Here is a 21,021-nt window from a genome sequence, read left to right on the forward strand (position 1 = left end):
ATTCCCAAAACTAGTGGAATGATTTGTATTTTGCTGGAAGCACTAGTGGGGCACATTGTAATTTATAGTGTCATTTGTTCAGGATGCGTAAATCAGACGCAAGCCGTCCTGGCACTATTGCAACATCTTCTGTCACCTGTGGGCTCTTGATCCTCTCAATGGATTAACCATACTAGTGCTGCCAAAACTGTAGGAGAACATCATCTCTCAAATACCAAAACACACATAAGTACATAAGATTAAAATATGCTCATTGGGAGCTATCCAGATTCCAATAGGAAACAGTTACAAGCCAGCATATTCAGCAGATAGGTGAAAAGCATATATAAAGGCAGTAAATTGAAAAGGTTATACAAAGGCTAAGCAAGTCCTGTCTGCTGATGAGTGAGGGCCTGGAAATCTCAAATATCCAAAGATTTGAAATATTTAAAAAGTCAAGTAAAAACAGTGACTATATAATATAAAAAATGGGCACAAGTTCTCAAATTTTAAGAACTATTGTTTTGGGCCATTGAATTCACCTGACACTTTTCTTTTTAAAGAAGCACCCTCCTCTAGTCCACCCCCACCTCACTACTACCTCCAACCCCATGCTGGGGATCAACCCAGGGCCTCCCACATGCTAGGTAAGTGCTTTCCCCTGAACTGGGAATGCAGCTCATCTGAGATTCTACTATATTGTCTTTTTTTCTTTTTCTTTTTTTTTTTTTTTTCCTGGAGATTGGACCTAGGTCCTCATGCTGTAATACAACACCTTTTCACCATAATCCTATAAGTTTTATTACTGCCCCCATCTTATAGGCAACAAAACTGAGCATTCAAAGTGCTTACATAATTTACCTAAGTTCACACGGCTTTGGAGGTTTCAAAGTTATTTAGGCTAAATGGCAGAGAAGAGGACCAATTAGAGGTTATCAAGAAAAAAAATGCTGTCCTGGCCCCAAAAAGGCCAGTTCTAGAGTCAAGATACTAGATGCCACTGCTTTTAAGCTTTTAGCCTATAATCAACCCATATTGAAACCAGATTTACCAGCCCTTCAGAGGAGAGCTTTGTGATTTTCTAAAGCAGACATGTTTGGTATTTTAGAAGGTCAACCCCCCTATGGTGCAGTGTTTTTAATAAAATCAGTTCAACAGAAATTAGAGACACCAGTCAATTTCTAGGAAGCCTCTGAGCCATTCGAAGTAAGTTGGCGTGTTGGGGGTGGTGGTGAGGGGAATAACATAAGACATTAACTATGCACAGGTCAATTTTTTCAAAAGCGGGTAAAATGTTAGAGGTATAGATGCAGAAACATCACAGCAATTTTAGTCCCATTCGTCTCTGGTTCGGGCAAATTTCCACTTAGAAAGGAAAATTACCTTGGAGGGGGTAAGTTCTATGTCAATATTAAACAAGGGCTGTTCTTGGTTAGGAAGCCTTTATTGACACCTCTAAGTGACAGCATACATCTTTGTAAGAGGAAAAAAAAAAAAAAAAAAACCAGTTGTCACCTTTTTTACATAACCCAATCAGGGAGGGAACCTCTATCTCCTACTTGTAAAAAACTTCTATACTCTCATAGGGGGAAAAAATGTCAAGTCTATATACAGTTCTTAATAAAATTCAGTCTGTGGTATTTTAATTGAAAGCCCCAAGTTATATGCAGATCTGCTAGTGGTAAAGACAAATATAAATAGTAAATGAATATCAAACGGGAGAGGATTTAGGAAGAGACAGGGCTCTAAATCCAAGTTCTGCCTTGAACTTGAGTCTCAGAAAAATAAGTCAGTATGAAAGGCCAGGGACCTTAAAGGACAGGGAGATATAAACTGACTCCTGAGTACACAATAGAACAAGAGGCAGGGGGAAACTCTTCAAATTCATCTTCCATTAAATTTCCACAATACCAGCCCAGACTCAAGCCTTTCCAGTAGGATGAGGTTTACAGATTTCAAAGCACATTACTTTAAATCCTTTATTTCCTAATGATTTGCCGAGTTCCTAGTTAACTGGTACTTGGAAGAAATCAGGTCAACAGAAAATAAGCAGAGGAAGAAAACTTGACTACACATAGCTGATAGTGACTAAACCATCACTGACTTTGAATGATACTGTGCAAGAATGTTTGAGGGGCAAGAAGTCTCTATCTTCAAGCAACAAAAGTACTATACTTTGATCAAGAGCCAGACAGTGGAGATAAGGATGTAAATTTCACCAATTGACAATTTTGATCAGTTCTCCTCTAGGGAGATTTGAATGGTTGGGTTCAATCATTCTTAAATACTGACACACTTCTGGGAGCTGGAAGTGTAGCTAGGTGGCAAAGAACACACTTAGCATGCCTAAGGCCATGGGTTCAATTCCCAACACCAAATAAAAAAAATTTTTGACACAAGTAGAACAACACCTTTTGTAAATAACAAGATAGACATGTAAAAAGCATCAGTCCCAAGAAGCACAATACAAATGCTGTCATTTATTAAAATGTGTATTTATTCCATAGCCTAATTTGTTTGGGGCAGTGATCTATTAATTGTCAAAATAATCTACTCATTTTTATACTAGTAATTTCAACTCAGATTCTTCCATGAAATTGACTACTGAACTGACTTAAGAAACCCAAATTACACTTATCATAAAATAATCTAATAAAAGTATGCAAAAATGCTTTTAATATTAATACAAGAAAACCTCATCCTCAAATTATGCAGGCTATAGACTATTTTGAAGCAAAAAATTTCAAATATACAAAAGAATTGAGAAAAAACCTCCATGGCAAATTATTCTCATGTTTAAGATAACCAAGATCCATTTGAGGGAGGAGTACACAAATATACTATAGGTTTAAAGGGCTGTGTTAACAGATGTCTTAAGGAGGTGGCAAGTGGTACTTAGCTGCATCAGTTACTGGCTAATGCCTATGTTTTATTTGATTATATTAATAAAATGATTATTTGGGGAATAGAAATCTAGTAGCACTGTGTTAATTCTCAATTGGCATATGATGTTTACTAATGAAAACCTTTCTAAGGATTAAAGTTTAAAAAAAATAAAATTTGAAAACCAGAAACACTGTACAATAAAGTCTGACTAACTTGGGAGACAAAATATTTAATTTGGTTTGAGGCAGAATAGTCAATCAGCTGTAAAACTAGACAGTGGTTAACTTTAAATACCAAAAAATATGTTTAGTTAGGGTGTAGGTAGACACATTTATAAAGGTATTGCAGAACAACTGGATCAAGCTGATAAATATTATCTTTGCTATGGCAACTTCAGAAAACCATCAGTTACCTGACCTGGTATAAATAACTTTAAAAATTCTCTTAGGGACGGGGGTATAGCTCAGTGGAGGAGTGTATGCTCAGTATGCAAAAGGCCCTGGACTTAGTCCTTAGTACTAAAAGAAAAGAAAAAAAAATCTTACCAGAAATATCCTTTAAAAAAAGTAGAAAACATACTGAAAGATGGTCAGTACACGCTTAATTCATGTGTAAGAAAATTGCGTTGTTTGAGAATAAACAAGATTTTAGTCTTGTTATTAAAACAAACAAAGAAAATCCAGCCAAATCCTACAGTTAAAAATGAAGTATGAGCAACAGATCTTCATTTGTGTAATTAACATTTTGATTAAGGTTGTTTTTCTTTTTTGTGGTGCTGGGGATTGAACCCAGGGCCTCACACATGCTAAGCAAGCACTCTACCTCTGAGCCTCATCCCTAGCCCCACCACTTAGGTTTTTAATTTATGAACCACACTACTAAATTTCAGACAAAAAATATATATTTTAAAAATCTTTACAATAAATCAAGATGTAGGAGCTAACACAGAGCACATTTAGTTCATTTAGGTACTCGATTCTAGCTCCCTTGGATGCAAATAACCCTGGTAACAGTGTGTACATAGTCTTCTCTTTGCTTTTTATAATTTTAAAGCAAATAATACATTTGACTGTATTCAAGTCTGTGCAAATAATCCTTCAGAAGAAATATCCAAGATTCTGTTTGCAGAGGTCTTTGTCTCTCAAAAATGATTAAATGACTTTGTTTGTCTCCAGATAAAGTGCTCCTGTCCAGCAGAACTCGAAGACCTTCAAGGGTTCAAGAAGTTTAGTTCAGATAAGAGTCTGTCATACGAATTCCAGCTTCCCGTGACCACTGTACATGCCCCAGTGAACGAGGGAGAGGATCTTATCATTGCTGAGGTCTGCTTGTCTCATTTTATCACAGGTCAGACAGCAGTTTTCGTGCCCACTGACCGGGACCATGCATTCCAAGTCTAACTTTGCAACCTGCCCCTTTTTGGAATGGTGTCCGTGAAAGCTGTAGTGCAAACGAGAGAGCATCTGCTGCCGCTGATCCTGCAGTCTCTTGTTTTCACTTCGGAGCATCCTCAAGGCCAACATAATCAGCAACACTAAAATCAGCCCACCAGCAATGGGAACTGCAATCACAGCTGCCCGAAACCACAATTCTTTGGAAGAAGTCAGCTCCTGCACCTTGGTGATGAGGTTTCTGCTACCATCGTGCTGATATCTGTTTCCTTGTCCTAAAGGAGTACAGACAAAATGATCAAACTGTGGGCTAACTCCTTCTAGAGATATCCACTTTAAATAAGGAATTCCATTAAAAAGCAGCTAATAAGTAAATCAACAGTTTTTAGAAAATCGATATCACAAAACTATCCAAAGAAGCTTACAAATGTCATTTGTTTACAGGCTGTCATCACTGCAATGTAATGGTCTTTAAATGTCGAAAAAACAGGCAAAACCTATTATACAGATAGACATATAATGCTCAGGCAGACAAAAGTCGCTCAACAGAGATGCATCTCTGTATCCAGCCATGCTTCTCCCTCTGGTGTCTCTAATTACATTAACAACAAAATCAATAGCAGACATACAAAGTTGTGGCTGCCACAGGTCTATAGATCAGGCAGGCACTTGGGTTAGGAATGGCTTCTACCTACCTGAGGATTCACCCTTGGGAGGAGACAGAACATCATGCAGCCCTCTGTAATTGCACATGTCTTCATGACAACATTCCAATGTGGGCATGGTGGTGCCAGAGTGGTTTTGGGCCTGTTTGGCTTGGCAGATGTCTGCTGTGCTTGCAAGAGAATCTAGGCAGCCATGGGTGAGTGGGGAGTTTGTGTTCTGAGGATCCAGAAGTCTAGAGAAGCAGGCGCTGAGCTCAGATTTACACATATAACCAGTTGCCACACAGTGGGCAGCATCACAGTAGCATCGAATTTCTCCTGAAAACAATGAGAAACCAGTCAAACTCTGCTTCAGGGAACAGATAAAGCAACTATGCAAGCAAATGCTGAATCCCAAATTCAAGGGCACTAATTTTAGATTATTCAAGTTAACTGCTTTCAATAGCAGTCCATGTAGACTGGAAATACCTTTAAAGTAGTAAGTGCTTAAATGTCAATTAGTTGCAATTTTAGGAATGTATTAATCCTAATGGCAGATTTCTGATGAGTTAGAGTAATTAAAACTACTTTCATTTTTGAAGGAAAAAAATCATCATTATAATATTTTCTACCATAAGGTAAATCACATTATTCATTTTAATCCTACACAACTATACAACATAAAAATGCTAAGCTTTTGAGTTTTGTCAGTATAAATATTTGATCGGAACTACTGAATTGTTTACTATCCCAAAGGACTGTGCCAAGATTTAAGAGCTGGAGCTAACACCTTATAAAGTTATTAACTAGAAACACAACAATCTAGAAATTGCCCAGGTCAGGAGGTTTTAAAACTATGAAACTGGGCAGCTATTTGCAACCTCTCTAGAAAAGGCAAACTTTGCCTATAAAGATCTTTTCATGCCGAGGAGCTTTTAGTCAGTATATTGTAAAACAGGAACTAGGCAGTTTACAATTAGTGGTTTGCTTGCCAAAGTCAATTTCTTTCAGCCCAAATGGAAAGTCATAAAAGGGGAGGGGGGGACTTAAAACTGCAAAGGCTGACTCCTCCTCCTCCTGAGTTTTACATGTAATTTAACATGTGATCTAAAAGGGGAAACACTGAACTGAAAATCCTCTGCTGGTTGAATGAAAAATCCTAAGGAAACCTCAAATTTTTCTACAGGAAGTGATTAAAAGTTTCCTTTATAAAACTTATTTTGTGAGTTGCAGGGCTCTGTTAACATTTTGTAACAATGCAAGATTTGAGGTTTGAATAAATGTCTAGTTGAAATAATCTGGGTCTGAAATTGTCACTATGATACTCAACCTGGTGAACTCTGGCCACTGGGTAACAGTGAAGGCTACTGTAGATTGAACTAATGCACACACCTCTTCCCAGGTTCCCAATCAGAAGATGTGTTTAGTTACTGAAACCTCCACTCTGAAATTAAACACTGGGGGCTGCAGGTTTACAGACCTCCCCCACTCATTTTTCTTGCTCCTCCTTTCTGTGAATGCCTGAGTAAGGTGTCTCATATAATTATCTGTCCAAATTCCAGGCCACCACTTGGTGCGCTCAGTTTTCACTGGAGGCTGCTAATGCTTCAGCTCTAAGAAAAAACAGCCAACTAAACACAGATCTTTAGCAACCTACTAATATTCCAAAACTGAGTTCTTGCTCCTCCTAACTCTGCACTCCCCCCCATCCTGGGTTTGGGCCCGGGTCCCTTTTCCAGCCTTCTTTGCAGTAAGTAAGAACCTTGCTCCTGCAGCAGTTCTTTTCTGTTCTTTATCCTCTTTCCAGGCTTGCTTTATTCTTCACATAAAGCTCAACCAGTCTTAGCTGGTGATGACTACATATCTCTAGTCTGATAAATTTCATATACAAATTTAAAGTATAAATAAGATAGATATAAAGCTTATTATGAGCCTATCAGGCTCAGACCTAGTACAGAATAGGAAAACTGCATACAAATAAAATGTTGCTTCAATGTTTATGAGCGCCTATTTAAAATACTGAATTTTCAATGACCTAAAACAGTCTAATAAAAAATTGACAGGTAACCGGGAAAGTTCTAAGACTTTTTTTTTTTTTTTTTAATGGAGCCACATTTCAGCAAAGAGAATGGACTTTTGTACTACTGTATTAAAACTATATTTCTGTCATTTCATAAAGTTTCTTCCTGTGGCATGCAAAAGGCCAGGAGGGGACTGGTATTTTGAAACAGTGAACAATGCTCTTCTGTTTCCCCTTTTCTAGTTACTGTATGTAGTGATTAAACAAAAATGTCTGCTTTAGTCAAGATGGCTACAGGAGAGACTGCTGGCTTCTTTTAAAGCTTTTGAAGTCCACAGCAGTCAGAAATCTCTGATCCCCTAATTATATCATTATCAGGCGCATAGTTTCGGTATCTGTGACTTCATGTCAGCCTCAGTCCCTCCCTGTTCTGCTGGCCTTTGATAGGGCCAGGAGGCTCCCCTCTGCAGCCTGCAGAGGGCTGTTATTTAGGGTTAATTACACCCTTCCTTCCAAAATAAATAAATACTGTAGCACATCATCCTTGCTGGGCCAGCTTATCCTTTAACCTCATGCCTGCTACATGGCAATTAAGGAGAAGTGGGGGGTGCAAAGCTAAATAAGGCTTCCTATTTCAAAAAAAAATTCATAGAACAATAAAGTCCATGGCAGGGAGGTGAGGAGAACTTGAAATCAAGAAGTTAGGGTCATTTGGAACTAAAAGATGAAAGCCTGCAGGGGAAAGAAGTTGTTGACCTGCGCTCGCTTTTTTTTTTTTTTTTTTCCCCCTAGTGTTTGTTATTAAATAGGAGGTGAGTGGGAAATGGGACCGCTGACAGCATCTACTCCTCCCGGGCACTGAGGAGCAACTCAACACACACACCCCACCTATACTCTCAGGGAGAGCCACACATGCTGGATCCCAAACACAGAAACTTATGCACTTGGCACACGGAGCCGGTCCCCTTAAAGACAGAGAATTAGGAAACAGGCAGATGCACACATTCTGAAACAAAGACACACAGATACATTCAGGCACTGAGATGCATACCCGCACTCAGAGACACGGGGATATTAAGAGACACTCGGACACATGCAAAGGCACAGGCACTGTCGCACTTAGAACACACTCGAGACACGCAAAGGTACATTTAGAGAGACAGATGCACAGAGACGTTCAGAGATAGACACAGAGAAACACAGGCACAGACACACCGGTATGGTACTGCTAGGGCGAGGGTCTGCCTTTCCTTGTGGCAGTCCCGCGCTGCGCGGGGCAACGAGGGCTGCGGCATGCAGCCGATTCTCCCTCCCCGCTCCCGTGCGGGCCTCCAGCGTCCAGGAGTTCAACGACAAGCTTCGCAACACCTGACAGTCGCTTGCACAGAGGTCTGAATGCACCTCAGGGCGTTGGATCTGGGGTCGACCGCCACAACTTCTAAGAACTTGTCGCGACCTGCGGCTTGGCGCGGGAGGGAATTCGCCCGCCGCTAACAAAGCCTTGGCAGCCGGCTTCAAAGCCCCGCGGCGGCAGTCCGGCAGCCGGGTCCCCAGCCCCCGCGCGTCCGCAGAGCCCCTCCCCAGGATCCGCGCTCCAGGCCACCGCCGCCCGGAGGGCACACACCTTTGGTGAGCAGTACCGCCATGGCGCAGAGTTCGAGCTGCAGCCAAATGAAGATGTAGCTGGAGTGGCGATCCATTGACGTCTCCCTCGGCCGCGGCGCACCCGCGGGCTCCCGGAGCCGCGGCGCAGCAGCAGCCTACGACCCCCGGAGCGCGCAGCACATGGGTCCTGCCCGGAGCGCCGGACGCCGTCAGTGGCGGGGCGAGGGACCGGATGGCGGCCGCAGCATGGATAGTGGCTGCAGGACGCGCCGAGAAGTCGAGAAAAGTTTTGCGATCTGACTCGGCTGCCCCGCACTCCTACGCCCCAGTCTGCTCAGCGGACGCACGTTCGCTGACGGCACCGCTGCAGTCCAGGGTGGGCTTCCCCGGCTTCTTGCCCCCTTGACCCGCCGCTCCGCGAAGAAGATGAGAGCTCCGAGAAAACCTCCGGAGCAGACCGGCGGAGAGCATCCGCCAACACCGGTCAGGTCAGCCAGGCTCCGCACCGTAAATAGCGCCGGGCTCCGGGAGCCGGCTTGGCGCCGCCCCGCCCCAGACCCCGCCCCGGCAGCGAAGGCGCCGTGCGATTGGCCGCTGGGTTCTTGTCAATTCGTGGGGCAGCCGAGAGGGCGGGCCAGACGCGGGCAAGGGGGGACCTGCCCTAAGGCTCCTAGCGGCGCCGGAGTCTGGGGCTGCGGGTCCGGTAGCCGCCGTCTCCCGCGCGCCCCCTGGCGGAGGCCTGCGTGCGTGTGACCTTGGCCAGTGCTGGGTGAACCCGGCTTCTGGGTCCGCCTGTTTTTGCCTTCTCGATCCTTACAACTCAACCTCGGGGCAACGTCCCCCAGCACGTGGTTTCTCTTTTGTTCCACCCGAAACACGTAAGGGACCCACGTGACCACCCTCGGACTCACTCCCCCCACCCCCATCCCCATCCTGAGCCACGCTGTGTGCCTCCGGAGTTCCAGAGAGAAGTGGCGATGTCCTGATGTGGCAGACTCGCCACTGGCCTAGGAGCCCCTGTGGAGTCCCGCCCGCTCGCGTGCGGCCGAGGCGGGGGTCGGGTGGGGAGCCAGGAAACGGGCGGCAGGGTGCTTGGGTCTGCTTTCAGCCTCCTCCCACCCTCCCCCTCAGCGCATCCGCCTCCAACCGCCCACCCTGTGATCAATAAAGCCCAGACAGACAGGCTGTTGATCCGTAGGAGCCGCTGGTTCTCCCGGGTAGACTGGGGACGAGGAGCCGGCTAGAGACACTTAACGAAAATTAGCAAATCCAAAAGCACCCGGCGCCAGCGAGACGACACTGGCCGAGACTGACACTCAATTAACCACCCCCCAAACAATCGCAGGCAAACACACCGGCTGACCCTGATCAATATCAGCTGCATAGTGATCTCCTTCCTGGGATACTAATTCATTTTATTTGGGCTCGCTGGGCTGCCGACCCCCAACGTATCCAAGGCGGTCAGGGGCCTTTTGCTGTTGCTTATTTGTTTACAAGAGAAATTAAACTTAAAATTCTCATTATTAGAGGGAATGCTTTTTTCTCCCCTCCCCTCAAAACCTGAGATTAACAAAAGTCAACCATTCACAAAATTCCCTTTTAGGGTCACCCACCGTTTTCTTATCTGATAATGCGTAAAGGGAGGGGAAAACAAAAAGAGAAGCCCATTTCATTTAGGAGTAGAGTGGAGAAGTGAACCTGACTAAGAAAAAGGGCTGAGGGTGTAGCTTAGTGATAGAGTGCTTGCCTAGCATGTGTGAAGCCCTGGGTTCCATTCCCCACCACCAACAAGGAAAAAAAAAAAAAAAAAAAAAAACTCTAAGTGGGGAAATAAAATGTCGTGAGGACTGAAAATCAAGGCACGAATATTATAAATGCCTAATCTTGTAGTTTAAAGTTATTGAAAGTCTGCAGAGCTGCGGGATGTAGGTAATGAAATTGCCTCTGAAAAATAATGTTCATATGCAGAAAAATCAAAGTTTCATAAATTGATGCCCTCACCATTACTTTGCTAGATTGACATTGCATCTAAAAGGAGGAAAGGACAAGCCCCACAGAAGTTTTAAGAGGAAAATAAACAGAAAATAAAGGGTATCAGGCCTTTCTCAAGTGTCAGCAGACAGCCAGAGGAAGAAAGAGTTTGATCAGAACTTCCTATGACTATGAGAACTTTGGTGAACTAACATTTCTAAGGACTTTGTGCAGATCATACACTCCAGGTTATAACGCACTCCTTTAACTTTATTATTATTATTTGCTATGTTGGGGATTAAAGCCAGGGCCTCACACATGCTAGACAAGTGCTCTACCACTTGAACTACAGATGCAGCACTTCTTTGAAGTTTAGAGGATAAATTATTAACTAAAAGGAAATTATTTTAGAGTATGTTTGTTCAACTATTTTGGGGCTCTCACCAGTAGTCTAGGCTCACATGCCTGGGATTATAAGGATGTCAAGAACTAGAGAGTAAATCACAAACACTGGAGATCAGAATTCTGTGTGTGACATCACGATGCATAAAAGAAAGAAGTGACTAGCCTAGGAAGGTCTCCTGGAAGCAATGGCATCCAGAATGGCTCCTAAGTAATAAAGAAGATTGGAAGAGGACCATTACAAGCACAGAAGACCACAGGAATTTAGGCATGAAATGAGTTGATTGTGGGGGAAGATGGGGTGGTAAGTAGAGGATAGGAGGTGGAATTACAGGCAATTCTTTGTGGCTGGAGCATAAAATATGGAGCAAATTGGACAGATGTACCAGGAACTGATTATATTTACTTTTGAGGCAGATAAATACTTGTTTAATGGAAGAGGGTCTAGGAGAATTCATTGGTGAAAGTCATATTGTAGTAGATATTTTCTGATGTCTTTTCGTCCCAAATCAGAGAATGTCCCATTTCACTGGAATGGACACTGGCAGCCAGACTAGGAGACTCTGCCCTCTGGCCAGAAATAGTCACATTACCCAAGTTGAGACAATTAGATTCTCTCTTTGGACAGAGATGCTGGTCAGATTCTAGAAGACATTTCATGGGAGACATTCTCTGCTTCTCTGTGGAGTGAAAGAAAAATGACGAAGAAGTACAGAGAGGCAAAGATTTAAATCCAAATGGATTTTCAGTCACTTGACTTCCCTTCTTTTCCATAGGTTCCACATTATAGTTAACTCAATTACCTTAAATAGCTCCCATTTGTATTTAAGATTCTTTTACTTGTAACCCAAAAAGCCCAAACTAAGACACTTGCATTTGAATGAATTAATAATTGATTTTATCATTCCAGGTTATGTTACTTTTTTTTTTTTTGTTCCAAATACAGTTCACAGCAAGAAATTCTTCAGACAATGATTTCAACTCTTTTGTTTTTATTATTAATGGGCAAACTTTTTAAATGACTAGAAATTAGTTTTAAGAGAAATAAGTCTGCACTTTAAATGGTTTTAGAGCAGACATAGACTTTTCAACTAAGTGAATGAGTATTTGAATCGATGTGGAAAATCAAAATTGTTTAGGGATACTATGTCAATTATGAGGCCATATCAATATCCAACAGAATAGGCAACAATTTTAATTCAATTTAATACTCTTAAGGAAAACTGCTTCTCTATAGAATTTTACTTGTGCTCTGTACATAATTCAGTTATTTCTTTCCTACATGTAGTTTGAAAATTAGAGGGGGAAAAACAGTAAAATCTAGTGTTCTTTTGAAGTTTAAATCAAGAAATGAAAACAATGCCCAAATCCCTTTTTATTTACTTTTTTTCTTTTCTTTTCTTTTTTTGGTACTGGAAATTGAACCTAGAGGTGCTTAACCACTGAGCAACATCCCCATCCCTTTTTATATATGTATATATTTTTGTTTAGAGACAGGGTCTTGCTGAGTTGCTTAGGGCCTCGCTAAGTTGCTGAGCCTGGCTTTGAACTCATGATCCTCCTGCCTCAGCCTCCCAAGCCACTGGAATTATAGGCAAGCACCAACACACCCAGCATCCCCTTTTTATTCTTATTAAAGGGAATTCTGAAAACACAACTAGGGAACACGCTTTCTATACCCAAGATTGGAAAAGAGATTCTAGACCTAACTGAAATAATTAAAACAATAAAGAGTTTTACTTTATTACCATCAAATAGTATTCCAAATATGATTTACCCAGGAATGCCCATACTTGATAATCATGACACTCCACCATGATATATTCTATGGTTGTCCTATACCATCAAACTAATTTTGTTATCAAAGCTGTAAATATTCTACCAACTTCTGTTTACTCAAATAATACCATTGTTTCCCAAAGTTACATGTGATCCCCATTTTCAATAATGCCTCTCCCTCCACAATGCCAGGGAAAAGTAGTTCTTAGTATATTTTATCAGAGAGGAAGTAGTTGTGTTAGAATTCCTGGCTGGCATACAAACAACTACTGCAGTCCAGTGATAGAATCTAACATTTCTGCCTATTATACAAATCTTCTACCAGCTAACCACTCACAGAGGTTGGGTAATGCTTCGAATTCCTAGTAGCTGGTTTTTAATAAGTTATTTGTTCTTAAGAGAAGTTAGGAGTTTAGATCTAAAATTTACTTCCTTTGGAATAAAGTCAAAGGTGAGAGATTAGCCCAGCCCAATGGAATGGCTATATAGTTGGTTTTTTTGTTTTTTTGTTTTTTTTGGGGGGGGGTCATTTTTTTTCTCCAAGATGGAAAAGGAGATAAAGGACTGATTGCAGAGTCTAAGAGGTAGTGTGATATGACCTGGAAGGAAAGGAGAAGACTGAAACTCAACAACTCAAACTGCCTGTCTTCCCACAGGCTAACAAAAATGCTATGAAATCTTCCAAATAAATTGTAGAATAGCTGCTGAGTTAAGTCCATGTTAGGGATTGAACCCAGGGCCTCACACATGAGAGGTAAGAACTTAACCACTGAACTACATCCCAAGCTGGAGTTGTTTTCTTTAAAACTTTCAAGACTACTAAAATCTTCTCTAGTTAAAGATGATTACCTTAGGAACTTGGAAATGGGCATTGTTTATAATAAACCAGTTTCAACTATATTTGTTATCATCCTTGATGTCTGCAAATGCTTTTTCTTCTATTAGGTTATTTTAATGTAACCTCCAATTAGGCCAGTAAAATTTTTAAAAATTATCCCACGGCTTGCTAATTTGACCTACCTAATTTCAAATGATGAGTTTGATTTCTTTTTTCCTTAACTAAAATGATTAATCAATTCTTTAAAGCTGACAAATTACCTTAAACTATTTCCTACTTAACAGAACATCACTGACCCAGACTGTAATGAATGGTAATTTTTTTTTTAATTCCATTGTCTTAACTGATAACATTTCATTTATGTTTTATACGATAAAAAAAAAAAAAAAAAAAAAAAAAAAAACTATGGTCAAACCATTAAAATCCAGAAGCTTTGATACGTCTATCAGAGAGCTAAGCATTTAGGCCCTTGCTTGAAATTGTGTGAAATCTTGCATCGTTTTCTATAGTCCACTCTTCTGCTTCTGCCCACTCCTCCCCTCTTTGGTGATCTGAAAATGATTTTTCTTACACTAAAACTGTTCTCTTCTAATCCAGGATCTTCCAGACTGAAATTTCATTGATGGACAGGATGAGGTACTTTGCAGTGGAACTTTGAAATTACTTCTATTTTCCATCATTTTTTTTTTATTGCTATCATTGTTTTTATGTCATAATATTTTTGAGATTGATTTTTTAAAATTGACATAAAATTGTATGTATCATGCACTATATGATACTGTGAAGTATATTCACATTGCAGAATGGTTAAAGCTAGCTCATTAACAAATGCCAAACCTCACATAGTCATTTGTGGTGAGAACACTCAACATCTACTCTCTTTGCATCTTTCCAGAATATACCATTAACTGTAGTCACCATGTATACAATAGATCTCTTGAACTTTTTCCTTCTTCTCCTCTAACTGAAACTCTGTATCTTTTGACCAATACCTCCCCAACCTCCTACCTCAAAACCACCTCCTTTGCAGATAACCATCCTTCTATTCTGGACTTACATGAGATGAGTATTTTCGTATTCAAGATCACTCAGTTTTTGTCTTTCTGTGCCTGACTTATTTCACTTAACCTCATATTCTTTAGTTTGACCAGTGACAGGATTCCCTATGTTTTTATGACTGAACAGTATTCCACTGTGTATATACCACATATTCTTCATTCACCCATCATTGGACACCTAGGTTGATTCCATATCTTGGCTGTGGTGAATAATGCAGTAAACATGGGAGTACAGATATATCCTGAATGCACTCATTTCATTACTTTGGATATATAGTGGAATTACTGGGTCATATGGTAGTACTATTTTTAATATTTTGAGGAATGAACCTCCATACTGTTTACTTGACAGCTTCCATAACGTGTTTTCCATAACATAATGTATGTTCCTACCAACAGTGTTCAAGGGCTGTTTTGTTCACATCTTCACTAACACTCGTTAATCTTTTGTCACTTAGACAATGGTCATTCTAATAGGAGTGAAGGGATACTCAGCGCGTTTTTGATTGCATTTCCCAGATGACTGGTGATGTTGAGCCCCTTCCCCTCCCATGCCTGTTAGTCAAATTTGTATGTCTTTTCTTAGAGATGGAGTCTTACTATGTTTCCTGACTAGCCTTAAACTCTTGGGTTCAAGCAATCCTCCTGTCCCAACCTCCTGCATAGCTGTGACTATAAGTACAAAGCCACCATGCCTGGCTTGTATGTCTTCTTTCAAGAAGCATCTATTCATGTCTTTTGCCCATTTTTGAGGAAAAACCTAAATAGCATTTGTTTTTCCATTTACAAAATATCAAGTAACACATTAAATTTGATGTATAGGTTCAATCCATGAAATTAAATGCCAAGCCAGTGAACATATCTTCAAAGATTCAGTGCATTTGAATGAGACTTACTCTATGGGCACACATTATGGAGAGAGCTATGGGGTTGCAGCTAGTGAATTATTGATCTTATCCTTAAAATTGAGGCAAGGCTTTCTAATACTTTTTTTTTTTTTTTTCAGATTCAATAATCTTCCTTTGTTCTACTTGATTACCTAACAAATGAGCACCCATTCTGCTATGAATCCATTGAAACACAAATAATTTTTACAGTTTCACTTACGGTTAGTGGTGTTTACCCCTTATTTGCCTCATTTCAAAGACATCATTTAAAATATCACTTAAAATATGTATAGCACATTGTTGGTCACATTGATTTAATTAAAGAGAGACCCACTAAAGATTAGTTAATTCAGAAGTGGTTTGAGTGGATACAATGTGATTTATTGTAAAGATACAACTAAATGGTAATTTACAAGCATTGCTTATCATCTCTTTGAACCAGCCTCACTGGAACCAGAAACCAGAAGCCTTGGGTCTCTTCTCTGAGTTGTCTTTATTTCATACCTCTCTGCCATTGAGCCACATCCTTTCCTTATTTGCTCACTCATAACTTCTGCTTGTCTTCATCCAATTATAAACCCCCTTTCCCACAGAGATGACCCTCAAGGGACAGTTTTGTCTTCTGTCACTATGGCAAACTACCTCAGCCTTTTGATATCCCAATTCCCAGTTCCTAAGATGAATCTGACACTTAGGCAAAACAGTTTGCTATTCAGCTTATCGACAGACCATCCTGAAGTGCTTGTTTTATGGTCTATTCAGCTAGGGAAGCGTCCTGGCTGACATAAAGCATGCCTACTGCTCACTCAGAAAGGGTGTGGGCCAGAAAGGCCATATAGAAGAAGTGCGAACAGGTTGGCACCACATAGCACATCTTCCACATACAAAGTTCACGGCCCTATAAGGAAAATGTTAGTGAATGGAATTAAAATCATTCCTTCAGATTATTATTTTTGTGTTCATGAGTTTATTCTTGAGTAATTACTATCATCTAGAGTAAACTTCATGGAGCTAAGGGTACAGCTCAGTGGTAGAGTGCTTCCCTAGCATGAATGAGGTCCTGGGTTTGATCCCCAGCATCAAAATAACATAAAATAAAATAAACTTAAAGTATCCAATTAAACATGGCACATCTTATACAGACCAATGACTCAGAACATTTCCAGAGGTCAAGGCCACTCTGACCTCCTGGATTATTTTTAATATACAACCATCTTGAATGGTCTGTCTTTTTAGTTGACCATAATAATTAAAAAAGAGTTTCTGGGGCTGGGAGTGTAGCTCAGTGGTAGAGTACTTGCCTAGCATACTGGAGACCCTGGTTTCCATCCTTTTATCCATTTCCTGAGAAAAATAATTATTGGGGATGAATAATCGTCCTGTTTTTTATTTTTTTTTCCCCACACAAATATAGTTTAGACTTGTGGGACTTTGGGGAGGCAAGATGCCTGCATGTCTATAAACAAATGACATTGCTGGCCAGTCTATAAGTGCTACTTGAGTAAAATGCATCAAGTTGACAGTCAAAAAGCGGAAGTAGCACTTGCTTCCTGAGGGCTACATCCTCTCTGCCCCACCCATACCACTTAGCTGCTCCTCATAAAATCACAGAAGTATAAAAAGTTCTCTGAAGACACTGCATTGTTTACAATGACTGAACTTTCCTTATTTTAGTTGGTTCCTCAAGGACAATGTAAACTCCTTAACAACCAAAATAAAATAAAATAAAATACCCCCATACTCAAAAATTTCATTCTATTGCCTTCAATGCCTTTCACGTTGTAGATCTGTAGACATTTTATTGTAAAGAAAGGAATTCAAGTTCATGAGTGAACTTTTAATGGGACAGATATATTTTTTTAGATAGAGAAATAACACTAAAGTTGGAAACTTAAGACTCAAATCTATACCTACGTTGGACAACTCAATGTGTCATTATGGGTGAATCAGTTTTCTCCTTCTGTGCCTCAGTTTCCTCTCCCATTAAAAGAAGACAGTAGTAGTGGGTAGCCTCCGTGACTCAGAGACTGCTAACAGAGTAACATAAGATCACTGTGTAAGTTTTGTTAACTATGAAACCCCAGAGAAATGTTAAATGTTTTTTCTTAGAAACAAAGTGTTCGTTCAAAACAATTTTTAATCATCTGAATATATTTAAGATGACTTCAGGACTTCCCAGGTGGTTTTAGGATTTTCTCCTCCCTGGAGCTGAAGATTTGAAGAGTGAATAATGCCACTGCCAATCCAGCCTACAACCTCTGCAGGGTGATGGTATCTCTCTAAACACAGAATGAATCTTGCCAACAAAGCTTTGCTCCCATGACTGGGGATAGTCCAAGAATCAGCCAAGACAAATTGGTCAGCTCACTTATTACGAAAGAAATTTAGCTGTTCACAAGGAGCTGTGATTCATGCCTCTAATCTTTTGGGAAAACACAAGAAGGACCCTTTATCCTATGATAGAATTCCTTTGGATCACCCATCTCCAATTCAATGGCATTTTTCAAAGAAGTCTGACGTTGCTTATTCACTGTGAGACAGAATCATTACCCAATAAAATTCTGATTAATTGTGGAAGTACTTGCCATGAACTATTCTCAGAAGCTATACTCTTTTTTAATGGGTGATCAGTAAAATTACTGAAGAGGCTCATGCCTTCAAAATGCTTATAGACCACCTGCCTTCTTTTAGAGGACTGCCTAATTTTATTTTTATTTTTAAAATTATAACAATTACTATTTCTACTATTTTAAGGTGATGAAACCTGGGGCCTCAGGCATGCTAGGTAAGGGCTTCACCACTTGGCTGCATCCCCAGTTCCAGATGATCCAATTTTAACGAAGATTTGTAGAAACAAGGACAAGGACCTCTAATATTCCTTTCTTCCTAATCCTTCAAATCAATCCTCAAAGATCCCCGGATTTTCAGGAAACAGGTGACTTCTGGCCCCTGACAAATGGAAACAATAAGGAGAAAACAGCCTACAATTTTCATATTTTGTTGGGAGTAAAGTCTAAAGGTACAACCTAGACCTTTTGAGATCTAAAGTATTTTCCATCACTCAGCAAGCGAACAGGCAAGTCAAAAGCCACGAGTGTGGATCTCCCACACTGACGGGCTCCAGGAATTTTGGAAGAACAAACTCCTGGCCCCACACATTTTTACTGGTTCCCTATTTATTGGAATTCAAATAGAGAAAGTATTTGTACATATGTTTAGGTAAAAATAAATGCTAATGGGGCTGGGGCTCAGGGGTAGAGCACTTGCCTGGCATGTGAGGCACTGGGTTCGATTCTCAGCACCGCATATAAATAAAGAAACAAAATAAAGGTCTGTTAACAAAATGAATTTTTAAAAAAATGCTAATGTACTGGTCCCTCTAAGTTTTCACCGAAAATAGAAAAAGTATCAATAGCTCCATTTCGATTCCGTCCATGGTATGTTAGCGTCCTTTTGGGGGAGTCCCTCGCCCCCTTCCCCGAAGAGAGAAGATCCAAAAAGATCGATAGTGGGGTGAGGGAGGCTGGGAAAGAGAGAGGAGCCGGGAGGGAGCAAGCAAGTGAGCGGAGAAAGAGGGAATGAGACGGAGCGAGAGCTCCCTCGGGGGAAATGCGAACGCTGGAGAGAGGCACCAATTATTATAATTGAAGGTAATGGTGCCGAGGCGCCAAGGAGCTCCGCTCTGTTTTACATCACTCAGCTCCGACCCCGGCGCCTGCGCCCGGCTCCTCCCCAGCCGCGACCGCGCCCCAGGGGGTTTCCGGGGCCCCTTCCCCGCCTGCCGGGCGGGACCACTGGCCTAGTCCCCGGCGCTCGGCGCTCAAGTTCAGGTGCGCGCCGCTCTGCTGGCTCCTCAGTCCCGCCGCTCCAGCTGTTCTCCCGTCCCCCCACCGCCTCCCTCTCTGGTGACTAAGGGAGCAACACCAACACCTATAAAACGGGGAGAAAACACCTTGCTCCGGACAAAGTCCACCCCTGGCCCCCCATGCTACAGTATGTAGAACTTGGAGGTGATCGAGGCGTCTGTCCCCGGTCAAACTGTGGTACTGCCTCACCCACCCCAACCTCTTTCCCTTTCGCCCCATTAACTCAGGGAATTTATTATTAATTTATTAATTTTTACAGTACTGGGGATTGAATCCAGGGCCTCCACACATGCTATGTATCCTGGGACCCAACCCGGGAAATTTAAATAGGAGAGTTCCTCAAAAATAAACCATGAGATGAGCATGGTGAACAGGATGGGAAAGGAGTTTATTTTCCTTCAATTTCTCACCAAAATGGGAACCCTGAAATCATTTAATTTTACAGCATTGTTTCTGGTCAGAACTCCAGGTTCAGAGCAAAAGTAGGGAATTGAGGGGCCACCTACGTGTGAAGAAGTATATATTTTAAAAACTAGTGTTTATCGTTTAATTGATTTATCTGTGATTATAGAAGTGATGTATCGCTGTAGAAAACTTAGAAAATCCAGGGAAAAAAAGTGTAAAAACTGTGTGACTGAGGCAGGCCCTGCTTTTCTTTCCCAGATGGCACCAATACAGCAAAGCAGCAGGGGTTGGGTTTGGCAGCATTAGCTTGGGGTTCAGCCACCTACCAGTGTGTCGCTTTACCTAAACATCATTAAACCTCTCTAGACCTGTTTGCCATCTATAAAATACAACTAGCCGGATGACCTCTGAGATTCCTTCCAGGTTCTGTGAAAGACAGCCTCAAAAATGAAATCAGTCCAGAACAGCAAGTGATATTAGCTTCTCCATAAAGTTAAATAAAGAATGACTCCTTTAAAAAAATGCTTTAAGAAAGCCTTTAAAAAGCAGCCATATGACCCCATGTGTCCTTCAGAAGCCTGGTCTCTTTAAAACAGATGTGAATAATAATGCCAAGTATTTGGTAGGGTAGTTTGGTGCCAATACATGCTAAAAGTCCAGCACAAGATGATGACCATTCTGCTGGAAACTGCACTGATCAGAATATTCTAGAAAGGTAAATTCAGTTCAGAGTGTGGTCCTTAAACAGATAGATCTTGGATGAAACAGAGTGACCCAGTAGAAAAAGGCCCTTAATGCCATGTTCAAACAACAAATGTTCACTTTCATAACAAGAAAGGGAACTTTGTACAATTGCAGAAGGCACAGTAAGGACTGATGGGTACTGGGTAAAGGGAATTGGCTTCTTAAAGTGAGGAAGAACTTTCCATAAATAAATGCTGTTTGTGGATAGAATAGGTAGCTTAAGAGGCTGTGGTTCTCAAGCACCAGAGGAAATACATACATAGATGAACACATGCTAGACCAGATGACCCTCCAAAGTCATTTGCAATGCTGAGACACTATGATGTCACCTATAGTGTCTTATAATTTCCTTTACATTAAAGATGACAATACTATATAATTTTCCAAAACAGGGAGCTATGCTAATACGAATCTCCCCTAAGGAGAAAGTGTCATCTCATTCTCCTGAACTGTTCAAGACCAGAGGTGTCAGTGGAAACAAGGAGTCAGGTAGACATTTAGTTCCCACTTTTGAGAGAGGGTTGTGCACCCCAGTGCTGTCTGGGG

At 41.1% G+C, this 21,021-nt stretch overlaps 1 protein-coding gene across 2 annotated transcripts; it reads right to left on the reverse strand.

The window, feature by feature from the left end:
* Positions 1–1,553: 1,553 nt before the first annotated feature.
* Bambi (BMP and activin membrane bound inhibitor) lies at positions 1,554–9,018 on the reverse strand. 2 transcript variants are annotated; one of them, XM_047520790.1, is made up of 3 exons: positions 8,136–8,502; positions 4,952–5,239; positions 1,554–4,531 (listed from the first exon to the last, which is right to left on the reverse strand). In XM_047520790.1, the coding sequence occupies exons 2-3, from the start codon at positions 5,187–5,189 to the stop codon at positions 4,113–4,115; spliced, it is 657 nt and encodes a 218-aa protein (XP_047376746.1). In that variant the 5' UTR covers positions 5,190–5,239; positions 8,136–8,502; the 3' UTR covers positions 1,554–4,112. The 2 variants fall into 2 exon arrangements, with proteins under 2 accessions (XP_047376746.1, XP_047376745.1); XM_047520789.1 differs by lacking the exon at positions 8,136–8,502 and adding an exon at positions 8,545–9,018 and having other exon boundaries at positions 1,924–4,531.
* Between the last annotated feature and the right edge of the window lie 12,003 nt (positions 9,019–21,021).

The sequence above is a fragment of the Sciurus carolinensis genome, chromosome 12, assembly GCF_902686445.1.
Source record: "Sciurus carolinensis chromosome 12, mSciCar1.2, whole genome shotgun sequence".
Classification (NCBI taxonomy): domain Eukaryota; kingdom Metazoa; phylum Chordata; class Mammalia; order Rodentia; family Sciuridae; genus Sciurus; species Sciurus carolinensis.